The sequence below is a fragment of the Artemia sp. Qi Xiang Cuo genome, chromosome 5 (genome assembly GCF_049724085.1).
Source record: "Artemia sp. Qi Xiang Cuo chromosome 5, ASM4972408v1, whole genome shotgun sequence".
In the NCBI taxonomy this organism is placed as follows: Eukaryota; Metazoa; Arthropoda; class Branchiopoda; order Anostraca; family Artemiidae; genus Artemia; species Artemia sp. Qi Xiang Cuo.
The window spans coordinates 23,303,430-23,329,853 of record NC_142798.1 but is presented as its reverse complement, the minus strand read 5'-3'; the positions used below and the strand labels follow the sequence as shown (position 1 = coordinate 23,329,853).

General features: G+C 33.3%; 1 protein-coding gene across 5 annotated transcripts in view; it reads left to right on the top strand.

The window, feature by feature from the left end:
* The window catches only part of LOC148951958 (long-chain-fatty-acid--CoA ligase 1), a 215,285-nt gene that overhangs the window by 72,641 nt on the left and 116,220 nt on the right, over nucleotides 1-26,424 (top strand). For all 5 annotated transcript variants that reach the window (XM_089089443.1, XM_089089444.1, XM_089089446.1 and 2 more), the window contains 2 exons: nucleotides 596-795; nucleotides 18,887-19,105. In XM_089089443.1, the coding sequence (XP_088945569.1) occupies nucleotides 596-795; nucleotides 18,887-19,105 (419 nt within the window). The remainder of the gene's footprint in view (nucleotides 1-595; nucleotides 796-18,886; nucleotides 19,106-26,424) is intronic.

The window sequence follows — 26,424 nt, the reverse complement described above, 5'->3', positions numbered from 1 at the left end:
AAAAAGTAATCAAATTCTGAGTTCTGAAAATCAGAATCAAATTCTGAAAAGTAATCAAATTCTGAAACATACAGCTAAGCTCATAAACTTGATGAATAAAAGTCCGGGTAATTTTTTTTTGCCAAAATGAACATGAGAACCGCTAGACATTTCAGAAAATTGTCTCTCTTTTACATGCCACGAGCTGGCTGCTAACGCTAAATAACAAAGTAGAGGAACTTCTTTACTGTGTATCTGTAAACATGGGCGTCGGGAGGGGGGGGCAGCTGCCCTCTCTAGACCTTCAAATTTATATTAGGTATGGCTGAAAAAGCAGATGGTTGGAAAAACAGTTGATAAAAGGCCCTCCATCACACTATCGACTGCCCCCCCTAGACTATATGCTGCCTACGCCCATGTCTGTTAATATCTTGTCTGTTGAATGGCTTCACCACCCTTAGATCTGATAATCATCTGCTTGCTGAGCTTAGCGACATATCATTTAATTGGTTTTATCCCGAATATTACTGTAGAAAAATGTGTATTCAGTGTGCAGTTTCATTATTTGTTGTTCATTACTCAATTTTAAGTGTAATTTTCTTGATTGCTATTTCAGCTGAGATGCAGCTCGTTATATGCGAAGAAGATTCCAAGGTCAAACTTTTGCTACAGAAACCCTCGCGTTATCTCAGGAAAATTGTTTGCGTCAAAGAAGTTTATCCCGAGACCTACAAGGTAGCAGCAGGTGTTAATGTTGAAATCTACAGATTTGAGCAAGTCGAAAAATTAGGAGCGGAAAAAATGAACAAAGAAGTAGTAAGTTTGTTTTTCTTTCACCAAATTCGTATATTTTTCCTATATTTTATATACAACAGTTTGGCAATACAATCTGCAAAAACATTCAAAATTTAGCGGGGGGGGGGGTGTATAGCCAATACCCTAGCTTTTTACTGTAATTTCGTAAGGTGTCACTCGTAACTCCACTATCTCCCCATTCCACCAACTCTCATGTGCAAATATATATACTTGCACATGTACGCTATATTTGTATGATATATACGCTATATTTGCAAATATAGCGTAAATTTCTTCTGTAAATAATGGGCTCATTCGATTCAAATGTCTTTATACTCAGCCAATCATAAATAAGGACCGGAACTCGTGGGTTTTTATACTATTTAAAAATAACTGATGATAGGGTGCACAAAACAGAAACTTGTGCTAATAAAAAATAAAATCTGCCATGAGCTAAGACTTGATTTGATTCAATAAGTGGTAATTCAGTATATCCCGCTAGTTGCGTGTTCATCTCGTATCTGCAAGCTTTATGAAAGGTAGTAAAGGGATTATTCCAGAGACAGTTTTTTTTGGGGGGGGGGGGCAGGTGGGGAACTTGCCCAGGGCGCAGAAATTTTAAGTTCGCAAAATTTCAAACAATTAATCTAACAATTATATTCATTTTGTGCCATGATTATTTTTATTAAAAATAATCATACATTTATTTTTATTAAAATAGAGTAGAGGGCGCAGTTGACAGTAAGTGTAAGCAAATTGAATCCGAAATTTTTATTTTCCCATATCTTTTCCTATATAAAGTAAGAAAGGTCAGATTTAAATAAACGAAAAGTTTTTTTAATAAATGAAAATTTTGTTAAAACTTGGCCTGACAATTTTTGGGAGGCAGGGGGAGGGATGCTAATAAAGATTTTGGCCCGGCCACAAGAGATGCCAGAACCGCCACTGGATTATCCATACACAGTTTTTCCAGTCGGATTAAATGGTGCAACTAAGAAAATCTAGGATTCTGCTAAAAAGATACCACTAAAGTGTGTACCATATCTTATTATTATTATTATTAATCTGAGAAATATTTTGATGTTTTAGGTCACGTTATTGCGAATCGTTGATTTTCTCTGTTAACGGTCATTAGGGCGTTTTTATGCATATCTTCTAGATTTTCTAGAAATCGTAAACACATTGATGGCTGACAGAAAAAGTGCTAAAATCAAATTGTTTGGCTCCTGGAATATTCACATTTTCTGTACTAGTTGTTTCAACATTATTTTGTCAACACTGAAACTGAATCATCAGCTCTTCTGTCAGAGTGCCTCTTAATTACAGTGAATCGATACAAAGGCTTAACAAAGTATTGAATTTCTTGTTATTGTTTGCAGGTTTTGTGATTATTGAGTCCACTTTATACCTTATATGTTCTCACTGGGGAAGTAAAAGCAGAAAAGCTGAAACTTGGCAGGGAACGAAACCATAAAATTCAGTAGATTATGAAACTAATTCATTAACGTATTCTTCTTCTCTTTATAGTCTTAATAACAGTGAGAAAAAAAAATTAATTTTAATTCTCAACTTCTATTAGTGTTGAAAAATAAAATGGTGTAGGTTTGTATAGTGGTAGAAATAAAACTTAGCTGTATCTTGCTTTCAACTGTGTTTAAAATGCATGATTTTTAGGCGATATGAGGTAGACATGTTTTATCTTATCATTATTTTTTGTATTCATTCGTTTATTAATTTTGGATATTCTTAACGCCTTATTTGAACTTGTTGAATTTTCTACTTTCTTGTTTACCTTGAAATACCTTGGTTTGGATTATTTGTTTTTATTTCTACTGTTCATGCTAATTTTAATTGGCTGAAATATTAATGAGCCAAAGATGCCCCAAAATGAGCCAAACACCGTTCTTGTCCGATCAGCGTGAAAGTGTCAAGGTATGTGGACTAGAATAAGGGGACCATAAAGAGGACAACAAATTTCGGAAAAAGATTGGTCATCAATTCATAGTGTGATAAGTTTGATTATTTTTATTTTGCCGATCCACTTGAAAATGTCAGGGCGCATAGAAAGGGTACCAAGAACAAAAATTCAACATTCTTTTAAATTTAGGGCTCATTTGATCGGAAATCAAAGCTCTAGTGCCCTTTTGAAGCTACCAAAAATATTGGAGGGCAGCTAGCCCCTTCCCACGCCCCCTTTTCTCTGAAGTCGCTCCATAAAAATTTTGGGACAGCCATTATGTTCAGCATGCTTGAAAGGTTCAATGAACGTGGCGTTGGGGATAACATGTTCGCTGGTGCAGGACAACCAGCGCCTGCCTCTGAACGAAGAAGACCACATTGAAGACATCTAAAATGAGGATCTGTATTATTGAAGTTTTATTTATGATTATTTCGTTGCTTTATTTCTAGCAATCTGGGAAAAGCTTACTGTCTTCACTAATACATACTTTGAACCACTCTTGTAATTGAAATGATGAAATGAACTTGTCAAACCCTTTAGTTTCTTCGATATTTGCTTAGCAGCATGGGAAAATTTACTGTAGAGGTTTTTATATAGAAGCTTCTATCAAACAGTTCGTGGTAACGAACTGTTTGATAGAAAATGCTGGAAAACATTCCGTATTCAATCTGCTTGAAAATAATATCCCAAAATTCCTTAAAGTAGCATAAAATAAGAAAGATTAATTGAATAATCAATTCGCGGATAATGATTATCATTGAGTTAATTAGTGTTGGCTTAAATGGAAGCTGAGAATTCTCCAGAAACGGCGGAGTTGAGCTATTTGAGGTAGATGTGCATCAGTGTTGAATTAAATAAAGGTCGAGGTCACTTATGGTGCAAATAAATTTAATCTGGATGAAATAATTCCAAAGAAACGTTGGTTAATGAAAAACTGTATTTTGGAAATTATTCCTTGTCAGGATCTCAGCAGGAGCGTCTCGTATGGAGGGGGGCTCCTCCCCCAATGTTTTCCGCCATTCGTAAAATAGTTTTACTCGCTCTATAATTTTTCTTTGTTAGGGTAAATTGGCTGATGGAAATATATAACGTAAAATAAATGATAGAAGATCAGTCTCAGTCGGTAAAAACGGAAAAATAAGTACTTTTAATAGCAATATTACCCAAATCAGTCGGTAAAAAGGACCAACCAGACGATAAAATCCATTGCCCTTACCCTCCCTTCCCCCAAACATTTTGGCTAGTGACTGTTCTGGATCTGGGGACTTTGCGAATGATCGATTCAGTTTAATTTTAGTTTGATTTATATTCACGCTGAGTTGGTCTCTTCTCTTTCTTATTTTTTTTTGCTTCGAAAGACAGGTTAAAAAAGCAGAAAAGACGTTGTAAAAAAAAGGTACATTAAACTTATTTTTGGTACCTTAAACGATGAAAGTGATGCAGCTTTTTTTTAAATAATTTGTTTAAACAAAATATTTGAAAAGACCTTCATTAATTTCATCCTTCTGGTATCTACAGTAGATGGACACATCTCCTTTTTATCTTCATCTTCTTATGGTTTTCTTTTAAAAGCATGTATTTACTCGGCAAGGTAAAAAAAGGACTAGACAACATAGATTTTGTGTTAAATATTTTGTTTACATATTGACAAGGAACAAGAAAAAGATGAAACAAGAGTGAATGAATAATAAGTAACGGAGAAGCAGAAAAAAGGGGACGTAAGTAGAGTAGTAGGTACCATTTTGCTTACTGCCCTAGGAATTACCATGCTATTTGCATGAGGCCCTAGAAATTCCCATACTATTTGCTTGATGCTCTACACCTTTTCAAAGAGAGTCAGTAATCCCTCACACAGTTTCACGTGCACATTGCAAAAAGCATGCAAAACCTATAAATTGATTAAACACGTTTTGAAACTACATGCTATTTGCTTACTGTACGTTCCCTTGGTACCTTTCCAGAGCACTTCCTATGCTATTCTAAGGGTTTAAAAGCGAGCAGTACGAGCGGGGATTCCCCACTGGTTCCTGAAGTCTTTATTAAAAAATTGGATGCTACAATCAGAATTGTTTGATTGACATTTGCAAAAAAGGGATAAGAGATTTGCGAATTGGACTGTACGAATGATCTTATTTGAATAATAGGGAAAAAAACAGAGCTAGATAACATTTACGAATTGGATCGTATTAAGGGGGAGAAAAAAAGGGTTAAAGTGATTAGCAGTTCAGGTAAATCTGAACAGCATGTTGATTTATACCTTATTTATTATAAATTTGGAACAATATCAATTATGGAAATGGTTAACGATGATAAAATGGTCTTATGACTTGACCTAGCTTTACTTCTTCGATGTGTTCCGTATAATACACAAGTGACGTTTGAACAGTGTTGTCAGTTTAAAATAGAGTCTAACGTTATTGTATACTAAAAAGTTGATACTAAGAGAGATGTAGATGGCAAGAAAAGAATTTTAATAATAAAATTCAGAACAAACCTTAGAAATCCTTGCAAATCAAGTAGTTAGGTGTATGTGAGTACGAACCATCAAGGATCATAAGCACCAACGACCCTAACCACCAGAGAGACATCAACCCCCCAAAGGTCCCCTATCCCCAAACTCGAAGGGCACCCCCTCCCCTCATACTTTTTAAAATCAAGAGAATGTAAAAATCCAAAATGAACTTTGAAAAATCAAGAGAATGTAACTGTGACAAGGTAAACCAAGACAAAACACTACTGAAATATTCCAACTCTTGCATTTCAAGGAAAGAAATCCAAAATGAACTTTGAAAAATCAAGAGAATGTAACTGTGACAAGGTAAACCACTACAAAACACTACTGAAATATTCCAACTATTGCATTTCAAGGAAAGAAATCCAAAATCAACTTTGAAAGATCAAGAGAATGTAACTGTGAAAAGGCAAACAACGATAAAACACTACTGAAATATTCCAACTCTTGCATTTCACGAAAGAAATTCAAAATGAATTTTGAAAAATCAAGAGCATGTAACAGTGAAATGGTAAACCACGACAATACACTAATGAAATATTCCAACTATTGCATTTCACGAAACAAATTCAAAATGAACTTTGAAAAATCAAGAAAATGTAACTGTGACAAGGTAAAGCACAAGAAAACACTACTGAAATATTCCAACTTTTGCATTTCAACGAAAGAAATCCAAAATGAGCTTTGAAAAATCAAAAGAATGTAACAGTGACAAGGTAGACACTACTAAAATAATCCAACTTTTGAATTTCAACTAAATATATTCAAAATGAACTTTGAAAAATCAAAAAAATGTAAATATCCAAAATGAACTTTGAAAAATCAAGAGAATGCAACGGTGACAAGGTATAGTATAAAAAAACACTACTGAAACATTCCAAATCTTGCATTTCAACGAAAGAAATCCAAATTGAACTTTGAAAAATCAAGAGAATGTAACTGTGACAAAGTAAACCATAACAAAACACTACTGAAATATTCCAACTCTTGCATTTCAACGAAAGAAATCAAAAAATGAACTTTGAAAAATCAAGAGAATGTAACTGTGACAAGCTAAACCACGACAAAACACTACTGAAATATTCCAACTCTTGCATTTCAAGGAAAGAAATCCAAAATGAACTTTGAAAAATCAAGAGAACGTTTCTGTGTCAAGGTAAACCACGACAAAACACTAGTGAAATATTCCAACTGTTGCATTTCAAGGAAAGAAATCCAAAATGATCTTTGATAAATCAAGAGAATGTAACTGTGACAAGGTAAACCACGATAAAATACTATTGAAATATTCCAACTCTTGCATTTCACGAAAGAAATCCAAAATGAACTTTGAAAAATCAAGAGAATGTAACTGTGAAATGGTAAACCACAACAAAACACTACTGAAATATTCCAACTCTTGAATTTCAAGGAAAGAAATACAAAATGAACTTTGAAAGATCAAGAGAATGTAACTTTGAAAAGGTAAACCACGATAAAACACTACTGAAATATTCCAACTCTTGCATTTCACGAAAGAAATTCAAAATGAATTTTGAAAAATCAAGAGCATGTAACAGTGAAATGGTAAACCACGACAATACACTAATGAAATATTCCAACTATTGCATTTCACGAAACAAATTCAAAATGAACTTTGAAAAATCAAGAAAATGTAACTGTGACAAGGTAAAGCACGAGAAGACACTACTGAAATATTCCAACTCTTGCATTTCAACGAAAGAAATCCAAAATGAGCTTTGAAAAATCAAGAGAATGTAACAGTGACAAGGTATAGCACAACAAGACACTACTGAAATTTTCCAACTCTTGCATTTCAACGAAAGAAATTCAAAATGAACTTTGAAAAATCAAGAGAATGTAAAAATCCAAAATGAACTTTGAAAAATCAAGAGAATGTAACTGTGACAAGGTAAACCACAACAAAACACTACTGAAATAGTCCAATTCTTGCATTTCAAGGAAAGAAATCCAAAATGAACTTTGAAAAATCAAGAGAATGTAACTGTGACAAAGTAAACCATAACAAAACACTACTGAAATATTCCAACTCTTGCATTTCAACGAAAGAAATCCAAAAATGAACTTTTGAAAAATCAAGAGAATGTAACTGTGACAAGGTAAACCACGACAAAACACTACTGAAATATTTCAACTCTTGCATTTCAAGGAAAGAAATCCAAAATGAACTTTCAATGAAAAGTCAAGAGAATCTAAAAATACAAAATGAACTTTGAAAAATCAAGAGAATCTAACTCTGACAAGGTAAACCATGACAAAACACTACTGAAATATTCCAACTCTTGCATTTCAATGAAAGAAATCCAAAAAATTAACTTTGAATAATCAAGAGAATGTAACTGCGACGAGGTAACGACGACAAAACACTACTGACACATTCCAACTCTTGCATTTCAATGAAAGAAATCGAATATGAACTTTGAAAAATCAAGAGAATGTAACAGTGGCTAGGTAAACCATAACAAAACACTACTGAAATATTCCAAATCTTGCATTTCAACGAAAGAAATCCAAAAATGAAATTTGAAAAATCAAGAGAATGTAACTTTGACAAGGTAAAGCACGACAAAACACTACTGAAATATTCCAACTCTTGCATTTCACGAAAGAAATCCAAAATGAACTTTGAAAAATCAAGAGAATGTAACTGTGACAAGGTAAACCACGACAAAACACTGCTGAAATATACAAACTCTTGCATTTCACGAAAGAAATTCAAAATGAACTTTGAAAAATTAAGAGAGTGTAAACCACGACAAAACAGTACTGAAATATTCCAACTCTTGCATTTCAATGAAAGAAATCCAAAATGAATTTTGAAAAATCATGAGAATGTAACTTTGACAAGGTAAACCACGACAAAACACTACTGAAATATTCCAACTCTTGCATTTCACGAAAGAAATTCAAAATGAACTTTGAAAAATCAAGAGAATGTAACTGTGACAAGGTAAACTACGACAAAACACTGCTGAAATATACAAACTCTTGCATTTCAACGAAAGAAATCCAAAAATGAACTTTGAAAAATCAAGAGAGTGTAACTGTGACATGATAAAGCACAACAAAACACTACTGAAATATTCCAACTCTTGCATTTCAACGAAAGAAATCCAAAATGAACTTTGAAAAATCAAGAGAATGTAATTATGACAAGGTAAAGCACAACAAAACACATTTCAACTAAAGAAATCCACAATGAACTTTTAAAAATCAAGAGAGTGTAACTGTGACAAGCTAAACCACGACAAAACACTACTGAAATATTCCAACTCTTGCATTTCACGAAAGAAATTCAAAATGAACTTTTAAAAACCAAGAGAATGTAACTGTGACAAGGTAAAACACAACAAAACAGATTTCAACGAAAGAAATCCAAAATTAACTTTGAAAAATCAAGAGAGTGTAAACCACGACAAAACAGTACTGAAATATTCCAACTCTTGCATTTCAAGGAAAGAAATTCAAAATGAACTTTGAAGAATCAAGAGAATGTAAGTGTGACAAGGTAAAGCACAACAAAACACTACTGAAATATTCCAACTCTTGCATTTCACGAAAGAAATTCAAAATAAACTTTGAAAAATTAAGAGAACGTAGGTAAACCACAACAAAACACAACTGAAATATTCCAACTCTTGAATTTCAAGGAAAGAAATCCAAAATGAACTTTGAAAAATCAAGAGAATGTAACTGTGACAAGGTAAACCATAACAAAACACTACTGAAATATTCCAACTCTTGCATTTCAACGAAAGAAATTCAAAAATGAACTTTGAAAAATCGAGAGAATGTAACTGTGACAAGGTAAAACACAACAAAACAGATTTCAACGAAAGAAATCCAAAATTAACTTTGAAAAATCAAGAGAGTGTAACTGTGACAAGGTAAACCACGACAAGACACTACTGAAATATTCCAACTATTGTATTTCAACGAAAGAAATTCAAAATGAACTTTGAAGAATCAAGAGAATGTAAGTGTGATAAGGTAAAGCACAACAAAACACTACTGAAATATTCAAACTCTTGCATTTCAACGAAAGAAATTCAAAATGAACTTTGAAAAATTAAGAGAATGTAACTGTGACAAGGTAAACCACAACAAAACACTACTGAAATATTCCAACTCTTGCATTTTAAGGAAAGAAATCCAAAATGAACTTTGAAAAATCAAGAGAATGTAACTGTGGCAAAGTAAACCATAACAAGACACTACTAAAATATTCCAACTCTTGCATTTCAACGAAAGAAATCCAAAAATGAACTTTGAAAAATCAAGAGAATGTAACTGTGACAAGCTAAACCATGACAAAACACTACTAAAATATTCCAACTCTTGCATTTCAAGGACAGAAATCCAAAATGAACTTTGAAAAATCATGAGAACGTTTCTGTGGCAAGGTAAACCACGACAAAACACTAGTGAAATATTCCAACTGTTGGTTTTCAAGGAAAGAAATCCAAAATGATCTTTGAAAAATCAAGAGAATGTAACTGTGACAAGGTAAACCAAGATAAAATACTATTGAAATATTCCAACTCTTGCATTTCACGAAAGAAATTCAAAATGAACTTTGAAAAATCAAGAGAATGTAACTGTGATATGGTAAACCACTACAAAACACTACTGAAATATTCCAACTCTTGCATTTCAAGGAAAGAAATCCAAAATGAACTTTGAAAGATCAAGAGAATGTAACTGTGACAATGTAAACCACGATAAAACACTACTGAAATATTCCAACTCTTGCATTTCACGAAATAAATTCAAAATGAATTTTGAAAAATCAAGAGCATGTAACAGTGATATGGTAAACCACGACAAAACACTACTGAAATATTCCAACTCTTGCATTTCACGAAACAAATTCAAAATGAACTTTGAAAAATCAAGAAAATGTAACTGTGACAAGGTAAAGCACAAGAAAACACTACTGAAATATTCCAACTTTTGCATTTCAACGAAAGAAATCCAAAATGAGCTTTGAAAAATCAAGAGAATGTAACAGTGACAAGGTACAGCACAAAAAGACACTACTGAAATATTCCAACTCTTGAATTTCAACTAAAGAAATCCAAAATTAACTTTGAAAAATCAAGATACTGTAAAAATCCAAAATGAACTTTGAAAAATCAAGAGACTGTAACTGTGACAAGGTAAACCACAACAAAACACTACTGAAATAGTCCAACTCTTGCATTTCAAGGAAAGAAATCCAAAATGAACTTTGAAAAATCAAGAGAATGTAACTGTGACAAAGTAAACCATAACAAAACACTACTGAAATAGTCCAACTCTTTCATTTCAACGAAAGAAATCAATAAATGAACTTTAAAAAATCAAGAGAAAGTAACTGTGACAAGGTAAACCACGACAAAACACTACTGAAATATTTCAACTCTTGCATTTCAAGGAAAGAAATCCAAAATGAACTTTCAATGAAAAATCAAGAGAATCTAAAAATACAAAATGAACTTTGAAAAATCAAGAGAATCTAACTCTGACAAGGTAAACCATGACAAAACACTACTGAAATATTCCAACTCTTGCATTTCAATGAAAGAAATCCAAAAAATTAACTTTGAAAAATCAAGAGAATGTAACTGTGACAAGGTAAACCACTACAAAACACTACTGAAATATTCCAACTCTTACATTTCAATGAAAAAAATCCAAAATGAACTTTGTAAGAATCAAGAGAATGTAAATGTGACAAGATAAACCACGACAAAACACTACTGAAATATTCCAAATCTTGCATTTCCAGGAAGAAAATCAAAAATGAACTTTGAAAAATCAAGATAATGTAACTGTGACAAGGAAAATCACGATAAAACACTATTGAAATATTCCAACTCTTGAATTTCACGAAAGAAATTCAAAATGAACTTTGAAAAATCAAGAGAATGTAAAAATCCAAAATGAACTTTGAAAAATCAAGAGAATGTAACTGTGACAAGGTAAACCAAGATAAAACACTACTTAAATATTCCAACTCTTGAATTTCAAGGAAAGAAATCCAAAATAAACTTTTAAAAATCAAGAGAATTTAACTTTGACAAGATAAACCACAACAAAACACTACTGAAATATTCCAACTCTTGCATTTCAATGAATGAAATCCAAAATTAACTTCAAAAAATCAAGAGAATGTAATTGCGACAAGGTAAACCATGACAAAACACTGCTGAAATATTCCAATTCTTGCATTTCAAGGAAAGAAATCCAAAATGAACTTTGAAAAATCAAAAGTATGTAACTTTGACAAGGTAAACCACGATAAAGCACTACTGAAATATTCCAACTCTTGCATTTCATGAAAGAAATTCAAAATGAACTTTGAAATATAAAGAGAATGTAACTGTGAGATGGTAAACCACGACAAAACACTACTGAAATATTCCAACTCTTGCATTTCACGAAAGAAATTCAAAATAAACTTTAAAAAATCAAGAGAATGTAACTTTGACAAGGTAAAGCACAACAAGACACTACTGAAATATTCCAACTCTTGCATTTCAACGAAAGAAATTCAATATGAACTTTGAAAAATTAAGAGAATTAACTGTGACAAGGTAAACCACGACAAAACACTACTGAAATAATCCAACTCTTGCATTTCAACGAAAGAAATCTAAAATGAACTTTGAAAAATCAAGAGAATGTAACTTTGACAAGGTAAAGCACAACAAAACACTACTGAAATATTCCAACTCTTGCATTTCAACGAAAGAAATTCAATATGAACTTTGAAAAATTAAGAAAATGTAACTGTGACAATGTAAACCACGACAAAACACTACTGAAATAATCCAACTCTTGTATTTCAATGAAAGAAATTCAAAATGAACTTTGGAAAAGCAAGAGAATGTAAAAATCCAAAATAAACTTTGAAAAATCAAGAGAATGTAACTGTGACAAGGTAAACCACGTCAAAACACTACTGAAATATTCCAACTCTTGTATTTCAAGGAAAGAAATCCAAAATGAACTTTAAAAAATCAAGAGAATGTAACTGTGACAAGGTAAAGCACAACAAAATGATCAAAGTTCATTTTGAATTTTGAATGAAAGAAATTCAAAATGAGCTGAATAACTGAATATTTCAATAGTGTTTTGTCGTGGTTTACCTTGTAACAGTTACATTCTCTTGATTTTTCAAAGTTCAATTTGGATTTCTTTCGTTGAAATGCAAGAGTTGGAATATTTCAGTACTGTTTTGTTGTGCTTTACCATGTCACAGTTACACTCTCTTGATTTTTCAAAGTTTATTTTGAATTTCATTCTTGAAATGCAAGAGTTGGAATATTTCAGTAGTGTTTTGTCGTGGTTTACCTTGTCACAGTTACATTCTCTTGATTTTTCAAAGTTCATTTATGATTTCTTTCGTGAAATGCAAGAGTTGGATTATTTCAGTAGTGTTTTGTTGTGGTTTACCTTGTCACGGTTACATTCTCTTGATTTTTCAAAGTTCATTTTGGATTTCTTTCCCTCAAATGCAAGAGTTGGAATATTTCAGTAGTGTTTTGTCGTGGTTTACCTTGTCTCAGTTACATTCTCTAGATTTTTCAAAGTTCATTTTGGATTTCTTTCGTTGAAATGCAAGAGTTGGAATATTTCACTAGTGTTTTGTCATGGTTTACCTTGTCGTAGTTACATTCTCTTAATTTTTCAAAGTTAATTTTGGATTTCTGTCGTTGAAATGCATGAATTGGAATATTTCTATAGTTTTTTGTCATGGTTTACCTTGTCACAGTTATATACTCTTGATTTTTCAAAGTTCATTTTGAATTTCTGTCATTGAAATGCAAGAGTTGGAATATTTCAGTAGTGTTTTGTAGTGGTTTACCATGTCACAGTTACATTCTCTTGATTTTTCAAAGTTCATTTTGAATTTCTTTCATTGAAATGCAAGCGTTGGAATATTTCAGTGGTGTTTTGTCGTGGTTTACCATGTCACAGTTACATTCTCTTGATTTTTCAAAGTTCATTTTTGATTTCTTTCTTTGAAATGCAAGAGTTTGAATATTTCAGTAGTGTTTTGTTGTGGTTTACCTTGTCACTGTTATATTCTCTTGATTTTTCAAATTTCATTTTGGATTTCTTTCGTTGAAATAAACGAGTTGGAAATATTTTAATAGTGTTTTGTCGTGGTTTACCATTTCACTGTTACATTCTCTTGATTTTTCAAAGTTCATTTTGAATTTCTTTCATTGAAATGCAAGAGCTGGAATATTTCAGTAGTGTTTTGTCGTGGTTTACCTTTTCAAAGTTACATTCTCTTGATTTTCAAAGTTCATTTTAGATTTATTTCGTTGAAATGCAAGAGTTGGAATATTTCAGCAGTGTTTTGTTGTGGTTTACCTTGTCACTGTTACATTCTCTTGATTTTTCAAAGTTAATTTTGAATTTCTTTCGTTGAAATGTAAGAGTTGGAAATATTTCAATAGTGTTTTGTTGTGGTTTACCATATCACTGTTACATTCTCTTGATTTTTCACAGTTCATTTTGGATTTCTAGGTTAGGTTAGGTTAAGTTAGGTTAGGTTAGCCTACGTACGCGCGCGTACGTAGGCTAACCTAACTTAACCTAACCTAACCTAACTCAATCTAGCCTAACCTAACCTAACTTAAACATGGAGAAATGTTTACTAGATAACCTAACCTAACTTAGCTAACCTAACCAAACACCAACACAGACATGTAAACAAATAGATTCAGACATAGAAACAGATAAAGACATGCACTTTAGACATTCAAACCAAAAAAAAACAAATTCTTGGATTCTTGGAAAAAACCAACCCAGATAAAAAACCCTAGTGAAATATTCCAACTCTTGCATTTCAAGGAAAGAAATCCAAAATGAATTTTGAAAAATCAAGAGAATGTAACTTTGACAAGGTAAACCACGACAAAACACTACTGAAATATTCCAACTCTTGCATTTCACGAAAGAAATCCAAAATGAACTTTGAAAAATCAAGAGAGTGTAACTGTGACAAGGTAAACCACGACAAAACACTGCTGAAATATACAAACTCTTGCATTTCACGAAAGAAATTCAAAATGAACTTTGAAAAATCAAGAGAGTGTAACTGTGACATGATAAAGCACAACAAAACACTACTGAAATATTCCAACTCTTACATTTCAACGAAGGAAATACAAAATGAACTTTGAAAGATCAAGAGAATGTAACTTTGACGAGGTAAAGCACAACAAAACACATTTCAACGAAAGAAATCCACAATGAACTTTGAAAAATCAAGAGAGTGTAACTGTGACACGGTAAACCACGACAAAACACTACTGAAATATTCCAAATCTTGCATTTCAACTAAATAAATTCAAAATGAACTTTTAAAAACTAAGAGCATTTAACATTGACATGCTAAACCACCACAAAACACTACTGAAATATTCCAACTCTTGCATTTCACGAAAGAAATTCAAAATGAACTTTGAAAAATCAAGAGAATGTAACTGTGACAAGGTAAAGCACAACAAAACAGATTTCAACGAAAGAAATCCAAAATGAACTTTGAAAAATCAAGAGAGTGTAACTGTGACAAGGTAAACCACGACAAGACACTACTGAAATATTCCAACTATTGTATTTCAACGAAAGAAATTCAAAATGAACTTTGAAGAATCAAGAGAATGTAAGTGTGACAAGGTAAAGCACAACAAAACACTACTGAAATATTCCAACTCTTGCATTTCAACGAAAGAAATTCAAAATGAACTTTGAAAAATTAAGAGAATGTAACTGTGACAAGGTTAACCACGACAAGACACTACTGAAATATTCCAACTCTTGCATTTCAACGAAAGAAATCCAAAATGAGCTTTGAAAAACCAAGAGAATGTAACAGTGACAAGGTAAAGCACAACAAAATACTGCTGAAATATTCCAACTCTTGCATTTAATCGAAAGAAATCTAAAATGAACTTTGAAAAATCAAGAGAATGTAAGGGTGACAGGGTAAACTATGATAAAACACTACTGAAATATTCCAACTCTTGCATTTCATCAAAAGAAATCCAAAATTAACTTTAAAAAATTAAGAGAATGTATGTGTGACAATGTAAACCACAACAAATCACTACTGAAATAATCCAACTCTTGCATTTGAATGAAAGAAATTCAAAATGAACTTTGAAAAATCATGAGAATTCAACTGTGACAAGGTAAACCACGACAAAAAACTACTGAAATAATCCAACTCTTGCATTTCAATGAAGGAAATTCAAAATGAACTTTGAAAAATCAAGAGAATGTAACTGTGACAAGGTAAAGCACAACAAGACACTACTGAAATATTCCAACTCTTGCATTTCAACGAAAGAAATTCAATATGAACTTTGAAAAATTAAGAGAATGTAACTGTGACGAGGTAAACCACGACAAAACACTACTGAAATAATCCAACTCTTGCATTTCAACGAAAGAAATCTAAAATGAGGGGAGGAGGGGGGGTGCCCTTCGAATTTGGGCATGGGAGACCTTTGGGGGGGTTGATGTCTGCTGGTTAGGGTCGTTGGTGCTTAGGATCCTTGATGGCTCGTACTCACATACACCTTACTACATGATTTGCAAGGATTTCTAAGGTATGTTTTGAATTTCATTATTAAAATTCTTTTCTTGCCATCTACATCTCTCTTAGTATCAACTTTTAATATACCATAACGTTAGACTCTATTTTAAATTGACAACACTGTTCAAACGCCACTTGTGTATTATACGGAACACATCGAAGAAGTAAAGCTAGGTCAAGTCATAAGACCATTTTATCATCGTTAACCATTTCCATAGATTGATATTGTTCCAAATTTATAATAAATAAGGTATGAATTAACATGCTCTTCAGGGTTACCTTAACTGCTAATCACCTAATCACTTTAACCCTTTTTTTTTCTCCGTCTTCATACGATTCAATTCGCAGATGTTATCTAGCTCTGTTTTTTTCCCTATTATTCAAATAAGATCGTTCGTACAGTCCATTCCGTGAATCCCTTATCCCTTTTTTGCAAATGTCAATCAAACAATTCTGATTGTAGCATCCAATTTTTTAATAAAGACTTCAGGAACCAATGGGGAATCCCCGCTCGTACTGCTCGCTTTTAAACCCTTAGAATAGCATAGGAAGTGCTCTGGAAAGGTACCAAGGGAACGTACAGTAAGCAAATAGCATGTAGTTTCAAAGCTTGTTTAATCACTTTATAGGTTTTGCATGCTTTTTGCAATGTGCACGTGAAACTGTGTGAGGGATTACTGACTCTCTTTGAAAAGGTGTAGAGCATCAAGCAAATAGTATGGGAATTCCTAGAGCCTCAAGCAAATAGCATGGTAATTCCTATGGCAGTAAGCAAAATGGTACCTACTACTCTACTGACGTTCCTACAAATTTAAGATGCCTTCATGATGAAAGTAATGATGTTTATTTTTCAAACCTTTTCCTTTACACATTTTGAATGCAAAACTGATGAATTTTGGTGAAAACTGGAAAAGATAGTGAAGATCTAAGGGGGGTGGGGGAACTGTTGAAAATATTAGTTCTGGTTGGCATTGCACAAAAAGGTAAATGAAACTTGGTTTAACGAAAAAAAATGAATAAAATAGTAGAAAGTATATAATTTTCCTTTGAAAAGTAATAGCTGCGACTCTGTCCTATGTCTTATTGTGAAAAACATTTTAAAAATACTCATGTATCACTGACAGAAGTATGAATTTTTATATTTTACAAGAGCGAACGTTAAACTTTGGATTGATAAGCTTACTCGTTATTAATATTCTATTCGTTTTTGGTAATGCTCATATACATACTTTTTATGTACTTTATGTTAAGATTATCCAAATAATTAGTTGTTTTTTATTCGTCTGAATACACATCACTTCGGTGCCTTAATCAAACACCATTATACAATTGGTTGTCCAGAATATCTAGTGTTTAACAAGACTCCATGGAACAGCTCTTGTAATTTTTTTTTTTAAGAAGCTAATTGTTCGTTGTGACACGGCCGTGAAAAAAAAAAGTTGTTTTCAAATGTCTCTAGTTCAAAAGTCAGAATTTCGAATAAGCTACTTCTCAATTTGAGAATGTATTTAAGTGCTTTCCAGCGGCTACCCAGAATTTTCTGGGTGGGGGGGGATGTTATAGATTATTTTCTTTTAGAATTTGGATGAGAAATACCCAGAAATTTGAAAAAATGGGATTTCAAGGAGAGGGAGCGGCTAGGGCACAACGAAAAGCGGGTTGTCCTCGAATGGGATGGGAGGATGTCAGAAAGAAAGATTTAAGAAAAATGGGAACTTTTTGGGAGGGTGTAAAGAAGGAGACTTTGAATAGATTGGGATAGAGGAGAAGCATGCGTAGCTGTGTTGGGTTCAGGCAGCTTGGTGCTGAAGTGAGTTGTTCTTAGTAGTAGTAGTGGTAGTAGTATTTCAAATTCAGAAACTTTTAGGAAATTTTTTTGTCTTGCATGCAATCTTAAAAGTAGCATGAATAAAACTTCATTGCTTAAAAAAAAAATCCTAGTCCCTATAGACCTTATTAGAAAAATTAGCTAGAGAAATTTTATAGACATGAGATACAATCGTGTACTTTCCTTTGGTGCGACTATATCTTTAGAAAAATCACTGATGTTTTGGCAAAGATAGCTTCAACTAGCGGAATATTAATCTATGCCTACTGGAAATAAATAAATACATTTTATTACTGATCTTGGAAGCAAAAATTATGAAAAAAATTAATGAAGTAAGAAAAGAAAATAGACAGAAAGCTTTGATGAACATTTTATTTAAACTATAGGTAATTAACAAAAAACCTTACAACATAATAAGTGATGCCTCTTCCGCACCAGCGTCTGTCTTGCAGTTTTAGCTCACATTTTTACGAACAGAATAATATTGGAATTTTGCCAAGTAGAGCACGTGTATTGTAGGAGCCTTACTGGTTAGGCATACCTTATGCTTTAAGTTGTACTTGCCCTATTTAATATAATTGACACTTTGGACCATGCCGTTTCTCAGGGGCTTAAAGTCTGTGACCGAAGCTGCAAAATGAACGCTATGGCTGAACTGGTTCTAATTGAGCAAGACATATCTTCGTTATGCCGCCAAGATTTGGGTTGAATTGCGCGTTGTGTAATTGGATTGAAAATCTAATTCTATTTGAACTTCTTTTCGTATGTTAAAGATGAGAGCAAAATGAAATGACAAATTTCTGATATTATTAATTGAAACTTTATGTTCAGATATTATCTATAGGATAGTATAAGTATAAGATAAGCTAAATCCCTTAATTTTCTTGATGACATTGATGATTTGATTTGTCGTTTGTTTCGATGACAAATCAAGCCATATTATACTGCATCACCTATATTTTTTCCTTTCATTTTGATTGGATACTTCATTCGTTTTTCCTTAGTTTAACATCTCATAATTGTAAAACCATACACAGGGTTTTTATTCTATTAAATACAGCAATGATGAGCGATGAGAGGGGGAGCGATTGCCCCCCTCCCTTTACTGGATAGATTTTCGAATTATTTTCTAACGATCATGAAACATTCCTCATTAGATACCGTAAATAATTTATCCATCTCTCCTTTCAGCCCCCACGACCAGATGATTTATGTACCGTATGTTATACGTCTGGTACAACTGGAAACCCTAAGGGAGTTATGCTGAGTCACGAGAATGTTATAGCAGATGTTTCTGGTGTAACTTTGCAATTGGGCGATCAGAGGCCAAGAAGCAGCGATGTTATGTTGTCTTTTCTACCTTTAGCTCATATGCTTGAGCGAACTTGTCATGTGTCTGTTTATATGCAGGTAGTCCTTGTTCTGTGTTGTTTTTTCGATGAATATCGATAGTTGAAATCCACAAAAGATCGAGTATCGATGCTCAGTATGACTGTTGGTGTATCTATAAGGATATAATATCGACATTTAGATGGTCTAGGTTGTAATAAAGCGTATGAGGAGCTAAATGAGAGCCAAATTTGGTTTTTGAGCTAAAAAGCAATTTGAGTTAATTAGGGCGTTGCCGATACTGCGATACGTAGGCAGAGCCGTTCCTAGGGCTGGTGGTGCCCGGGGTAAAAATAATTACAGTAACCCCTCCCAACTCAAATATAATCAAAGAAAGCCGAATAAAAGGGGAAAATTCGACAAAAGCGGGTAACCCCCCGCCGTGGGGCCTCCTCTCCCGGCTCTGGCGTCCGATAACACCTAGGATAACACAATAGGATAAATTATATTCGTTTCTAGAACTAAGATATGCAGTTTTGTTTCACCTTTTCGCGTTTAATTCAGAAATGAAGTCCCGATGTATTTTCTCACCCATACTTCCTGCGTGATTTATTTGTTTCTATAATGATTATAATTACCGCTTTTTTTTAGTGAAATTTTAGTTTATTTCACAAAAATGCAACAGTTGCTACAAACGCAGGTACTGTCTGAGCTTTTTTATTAATATTTTCATGCTCACCCCGCAAAAATGCGAAAATGTGCAAAAAATCAGTATCAGATTATGGTCACAATACCGTTATTAGATTACTGATCGGTTGGCTGAAACAACCGAGAAATAAATAAAATGTGTAAAGCAAAGGTCACTTAATATATTTAAATTTATTATTAATAAATTTACTTTATTTATTGGACAATAAATGTCCAAAAGTAGATCACTCGTCGGCTATATGATCAGTTTTTCCTCTGCAATGGTTTTTGTCTAAAGTTTTAAGGTATGCGAAAAATGCATAAGCAAACCATCGCTATAAGACTGATTGTGGCCTGGCTCAAAACACTTCCTCGAATATCGGAAAATTTCTTTGTATTGCTTTCAGACCTTGAGTTAATTCTCAGAAATCCAATAGAAAGCAATACTTAGATCTTTAGGACAAACAAAATGTGTAAATATATATTAAAAAAAAAACCTACTAGACAGTTTTTATTTTTCTTATCGGTATACCAGTATTTATATTACGAAGTCTGAATAGAAAAAAGAAATTAAAAAAACATGGATTAGTTCAAATGTATTTCTACTAAAAAATTTTTTACGAGTTTTGTCTAAAGTTTTATGGTATGCCAAAAATGCATAAGCAAGACATCAAGACCGATTGTGGCTTGGTCCAAAACAATTCTTCGTATATCAGAAAATCGCTTTGTATTGCTTTTAGACCTTGAGATAATTCTCACAAATCCTATAAAAAGAAACTCCTTAGATCAGGAGAAACTTAATGTTTAGATGTATAAAAAACAAATACTAAACAGTCCTGAAATTGATTATTTGTATACCAGCATTGATATTACGAAATATGAATGTTTTAATAGAAAGAAGAGATTAAAAACGTGGATTAGTTCAAATTTATTTTTACGAATACAAATTTTTATTTACTATTCCCAAGGAAATCATTTACATGTCTCTCTGGAGCTTTTTTGAAATTTTAAATTATACTTTTCTTTTTATTAAACGTCCTTTCGTTAAGTTTCCTTTAATTGCTTACTACAAAACAAGTAGAGCCATCTTGAGCAGTCTGCTCAAGATGGTGCTATGCAGTCTATCGTTTTGGTGCTATGCTCTGAAACTAGTGTCATTGACCAAACTAGACCCATTTGCCCTAATGGATAGCCCAAGCAAATAAAACCAGTTCTTTGCCCTAGCAGCTAAGTTTATTTCTACCAAGTCCTCCAAATGATTTAATGTGCTCATAAACTACCGAAAATTTATCACCTTTATTCTATATCCTGTAGATATTCAAAGCCATTTTCTGAAATATTTTCAGGGAAGACTTCATGAATGTACTTAGATTTTAGATTTATTCCAACAAAAAGAAATGTACAAAAATAAAATACAGTAGGTGCTAATATAAATAAATCTTAAGACGAGTGAAATAAAAATTGAATGTGCTAATCAAGATTGAAACGAACAAAAATCACTACAAACAAGAGTTTGGGTATGGGCTCACTGTAAAAGTCTAAACCCTGCTGCGTCATTGGCGCTTTACTGAAAACGGATAACATTACAAATATTTTGTTTTGTACTTATTACAACATTGAAAGTAAACGTAAAAATTACAGTAAAATTCAATTTTGAACTGATGAGCTTTCAGCAATTAATACCATTATATACCAAATATTTACTTTAATTTTGTTAGTTCTTCCCAAGGCTGTTCAAGATAAATATAGTTTCACTACAAGCAAGAGTTTTTGGGGGAAGATTTTACACCTTTCTCTAGGCGCTAAAGTTTAACTTTTGTCCCAAATATAAAAAAAGAAACAAGGTTCACTAATATATCATAAATAAAATGCAGTAATCATGAAGAAATAATCAGCAGAAGCTATCGACATCAGATACCCCTCCCTCGCAAGGCTCTATTGCCCATAATAACACCAGCAAAAACATTTAAAATCAAGTAACTCCCTACAAGGCTACATGGCCGGAATTATGAAAAAAAAAAAAAAAAAATAAAACAACAGCAAATAACACGAAAATATGAAGCAAGAAAACCCTCAAGAACTCAAACAACCATTCGTCATTACCCCCAGAAAATCCAGCCAGTGCAAATCTTTGTAAAAAATTACTAAACCAACCCAAAATTTCAACTAGTACTAGAGATGCCAACCGCACTTAGGTGCAAAAAAAAAAAAAAAAAAAAAAAAAAAAAAAAAAAAAAAAAATTTAAATCACTCGGAATAAAATACAGGTAGTTGCTTGATCGTTTACGCTTGACAAAATTTACCGCCATCTGTCAGAACTTGGCTTAAACATCAGGAAAGTGAAGAGGAAATCTCCTTGATTGAATTGGTTAAGTGGAAACCTACACAACCATAATATATTTTTTTGAAATTAGGAAAATCGAGAGCTCTATTTTAATGAAAAAATCCCCATGTGTGGCTGTGTAGTTTTTAGCAGAAGCGGGTACTGAACTTAAAATTTAAGTTTAAAATCAGCTGAAAATAAGCTAAAAATATATTAGAACAAACAGATTAAGAATCTTTATCACATTGCTTATGATTTCGAGCATTCATTCTAGAACCAAAAAGAGTAAAAATAAAATGAGGTAAAAAAAAAGTTCAGAGAAACAAAGAGAGAAAACTCAATGAAGAAACCAACAAAACGAGACTACGGCCAGTATAGAGAAGATAAAAAAAAACTAAAATAAACTAAAAATACTACAATTGTCGCAACAGATCCGCATATGTCACCGTCACTAAAAGAGTTACTTCGATGAGAACACCAAAGCAACTGACTTTTTTTTTTCTTCTTCATTGAGTTTTCTCTCTTTGTTTCTTTGTCATGGCTAACCAGTTTGGTTTAAGATCTTTCATAAAAAAAAAAGTTTGCTTTAGCTATGGGTGTGTGGGGGAGGGGGTGACGGTATTCCTCTTGTTTAGCATAACCTCAATTCGTTTTTAGTTTTAACATTGCTTTTGATCTTCATTTTGTTCATTTAATAACAAAAAGATTTCAAACTTACTAGGTAAATATTAGAATTACTTGGGAGTAGAATATTTCACCAAAGCAGGGCTCCCAAACTGAAAATATTCATGTGGGTTTGAGAAACAATCCCAGGGGAGTTGTAGTACAATTAACACATATGGTAAATATAGAAGAGGTAATAGGAGTAGGTATGCAGTTTTTGTTTGTTTGAACCTTAAATAGAATGATTACGTATCTTTTTTCTTCATAAACAGTTCCTTGACCAATCCCTATATATTAAATAGCTTTCCAGCTCAAATCGTGTCCTTTGAAGTCTGAATGTTTTTCCTTTGAAGTCTATCCTTTGAAGGTGTTGGTGTCTTTGCGAATCAACAGATTGTTAATATTTGAATTTATGCTGACGGCAGCGTTGTCAAATTTAACTAATTAAGTTTGTATATTTATTCTCACAGTTCAACGTGACAACACTTATTAAAATCGGGTACTGCTCTTACAATTTCATGACTTTAAAACACACAAACGTAATTAACTTAAAACATGTTAATATAAAACACATAAAAACACAAAAATAACCAATAGGAAAATTTTAGAAAATCAAGGTTATCAGGCAGGAATAACCAGACAGGTCCACAGGGGTGGGGGGAATACTTTTATTCCGACGTCCTTGGTATTTTAAAAAGGTTATACCGTAAGATAACATTTTGACAGAAGCTGGAATTGGCCATATTTTGATAACTATTTTGATATTGTTTTGATTGATGAAGCTACTTTACTTAGTAATAATATAGGAATCAAACAAATTGTCCATGAATCAATTCAAATAAATTGGTATCTAAAACAGTCCTGTGGGGGCGTAGTGGGTTTGACCTTAGCTTGGACAGTCCTGTGGTGGCGCAGTGGGTTTGCCCTTAGCTTGGACATGTCCTGTGGTAGCGTAGTGGGGTTGACCTTGGCTTAGACAGTCCTGTGGTGGCGCAGTGGGTTTGACCTGTAGCTTGGACAGTCCTGTGGGGGCGCAGTGGTTTTGACCTTAACTTGGATAGTTCTGTGGTGCCGCAGTGGGTTTGACTTTGGCTTGGACAGTCCTGTGGTGGCGCAGTAGGTTTGCCCTTAGCTTGGACATGTCCTGTGGTAGCGTAGTGGGGTTGACCATAGCTTAGACAGTCCTGTGGTGGCGCAGTGGATTTGACTTTAGCTTGGACAGTACTGTGGGGACGTAGTGGGTTTGACATTGGCTTGGACAGTCCTGTGGTGGCGCAGTGGGTTTGCCCTTAGCTTGGACATGTCCTTTGGTGGCGTAGTGGGGTTGACCTTAGCTTAGACAGTCCTGTGGTGGCCCAGTGGATTTGACTTTAGCTTGGACAGTCCTGTGGTGGCGCAGTAGGTTTGACTTTAGCTTGGACAGTCCTGTGGGGACGTAGTGGGTTTGACTTTAGCTTGGACAGTCCTGTGGTGGCGCAGTGGGTTAGACCTTTAGCTTTGACAGTCCTGTGGGGACGTAGTGGGTTTGACTTTAGCATGGACAGTCCTGTGGGGACGCAGTGGGTTTGACTTTAGCTTGGACAGTCCTGTGGGGACGCAGTGGGTTTGACTTTAGCTTGGACAGGCCTGTGGGGACGTAGTGGGTTTGACTTTAGCTTGGACAGTCCTGTGGTGGCGCAGTGGCTTAGACCTTTAGCTTTGACAGTCCTGTGGTGGCCTAGTCAGTTTGACCTTAGCTTGATAATACGAGACCACATGAGATCAAACGTTGCTGTAGCAACTCACTGAAGGGACCTGATTTAATTTAATATTTAATATAATTAAAAATATAAAAACATTAACCCCCAACAGAGAGAAGAGCTCGCAAGGTTGGGTGTGATACACAAAACAAAACATCTCGCCATAATAGTAGAAAAATTAAATTAATTAACAAAAAAAACAGTAGCAATGAAAATCTAGAAAGCAAGAAATAAAAGAAAGGAAGGGAGAAAAGAAATGCTAGGCAGGGCAGGAGGGGCATGGGAGGCCGTCCCATCGTGGAGACAAAAACAAGACACATAAAAAAAATTATCACAAATATTTAAAATTCCATCATTAAAGGTAAATAATCAAACATTAAAAAACAATCTTTAATAATTGCTTCTTTAAATACAACTGAGATTTTTGGTATTGATCAATCTGAGTTTTATCATTTAGCTTATATTTATTCGCAATGAATGGCATTAGGTACCTAAGTGAAAACCTTGACCTTTCACATCTTACAAAAGGAATCCGATATAATTCCGACCACCGAAGGCCGAATGAGGGGGCAAAATGAACAAAGAATTATTATAGAAATAATTTTTAGGATTTTGAATTTGAAAATGCCATAAGGAAATATTTACATCACGTATACGTTTTAAATCCGACAAATTTAGGAAAAAAGAATATCGTTTTGTTTCAGATGTATTTTCTAGATTTGAGTATCGATGTAAAAAATGTCCAAGTATTCTTACTGCTCTATTTTGTAGTACCTGTAATTGTTTAAAAATGCGTCCAAAATGTATATTAAGATAAACAATTGAGCAGTAATTCAAATACGAAGCAATTAAAGAGTGGTAAATTATTTTAAGTATGGAAAATGGACAAAATATTTTCCACACCTTAGTAGTCAAAAAGCGTCGTTAATCCAATCACTGACACTAGGAGAATACACCTATATAAACTTGTACCCCAATATAATATAAGAAATGAAATACTATCTTGTAAGTAAAACTAAATAAACAAAATTATTCTGAGCCTGGACTTCAACATAGCTTAGCTAAATAAGTTCTAGTCCACACTTGCTAAAAAGGCAATAGAAGAAAACCTAGGTCAACAAGAAAAAAGGAGGTAATTCATATCTAGGGAAAATAAATTAAGAAATAATGCAAATGTTTCATCCCAGACCTCTGCTGAGCAGTCTTCAATGAAAAAAAAAGAATAAAAAAGTGGGTGGAAGTCCATAAAAATGAAGAGACATTGTGAAAAAAAAAATATATATACCGTTCACTAGAGAAGGTAACTCTTCCCTTTTTTATTTTAAGGTTTATCTTTCATTTTATTTTTTAGACTTTGTATACTTTTTCTTTCTTCTTTTTGTACTGAGAATGGCCGAGTGAAAATTTTGGCTAAAATATTTATATTTTCTTTTCTTTTTCACTTGCAGTGAATTACCTCATTTTCTCGTTGTCCACCTTCTCTTCTATTGAACAGGTTAGGTGGTAAAACTTCGTATTTTCATTGCTTACTCTTTGAACGAGTAACCCATTGGATCGGTCTTAGCTAAGCTTTTCTAATGTCATATGTGCTTTTACCTTCACCGAGTAACAAAAATTGTCTTTTTTTTAACCTATGAACTAAAAATGTGTAATTCTAATTTATCTCTGATATTGTATTCACAAATAATATTAGCCCGTGGTTTTTTTGTATCTATGTGGTGAACAAAATGTTAATTCTGTGGCTTTTCTGGAGAAAGGGTATTTGGGGTTAAGACATACGGAGGAATCTTGATAGCTTGAATCTCAATAGAAATGCGAAGATATTGAAGTTCAAATTGTCATAGCTGTATGTATACAAAGACGTCGAAAATGCTGGGAATTTATTGAGGTATGTGCTGCGAACGCTCTCTAGAATCGATCGAAAATAGATGGCAGATTTTATTGCATCAGGCACTATATATTGAAACAGATAAGAGCTAGTAACCTAT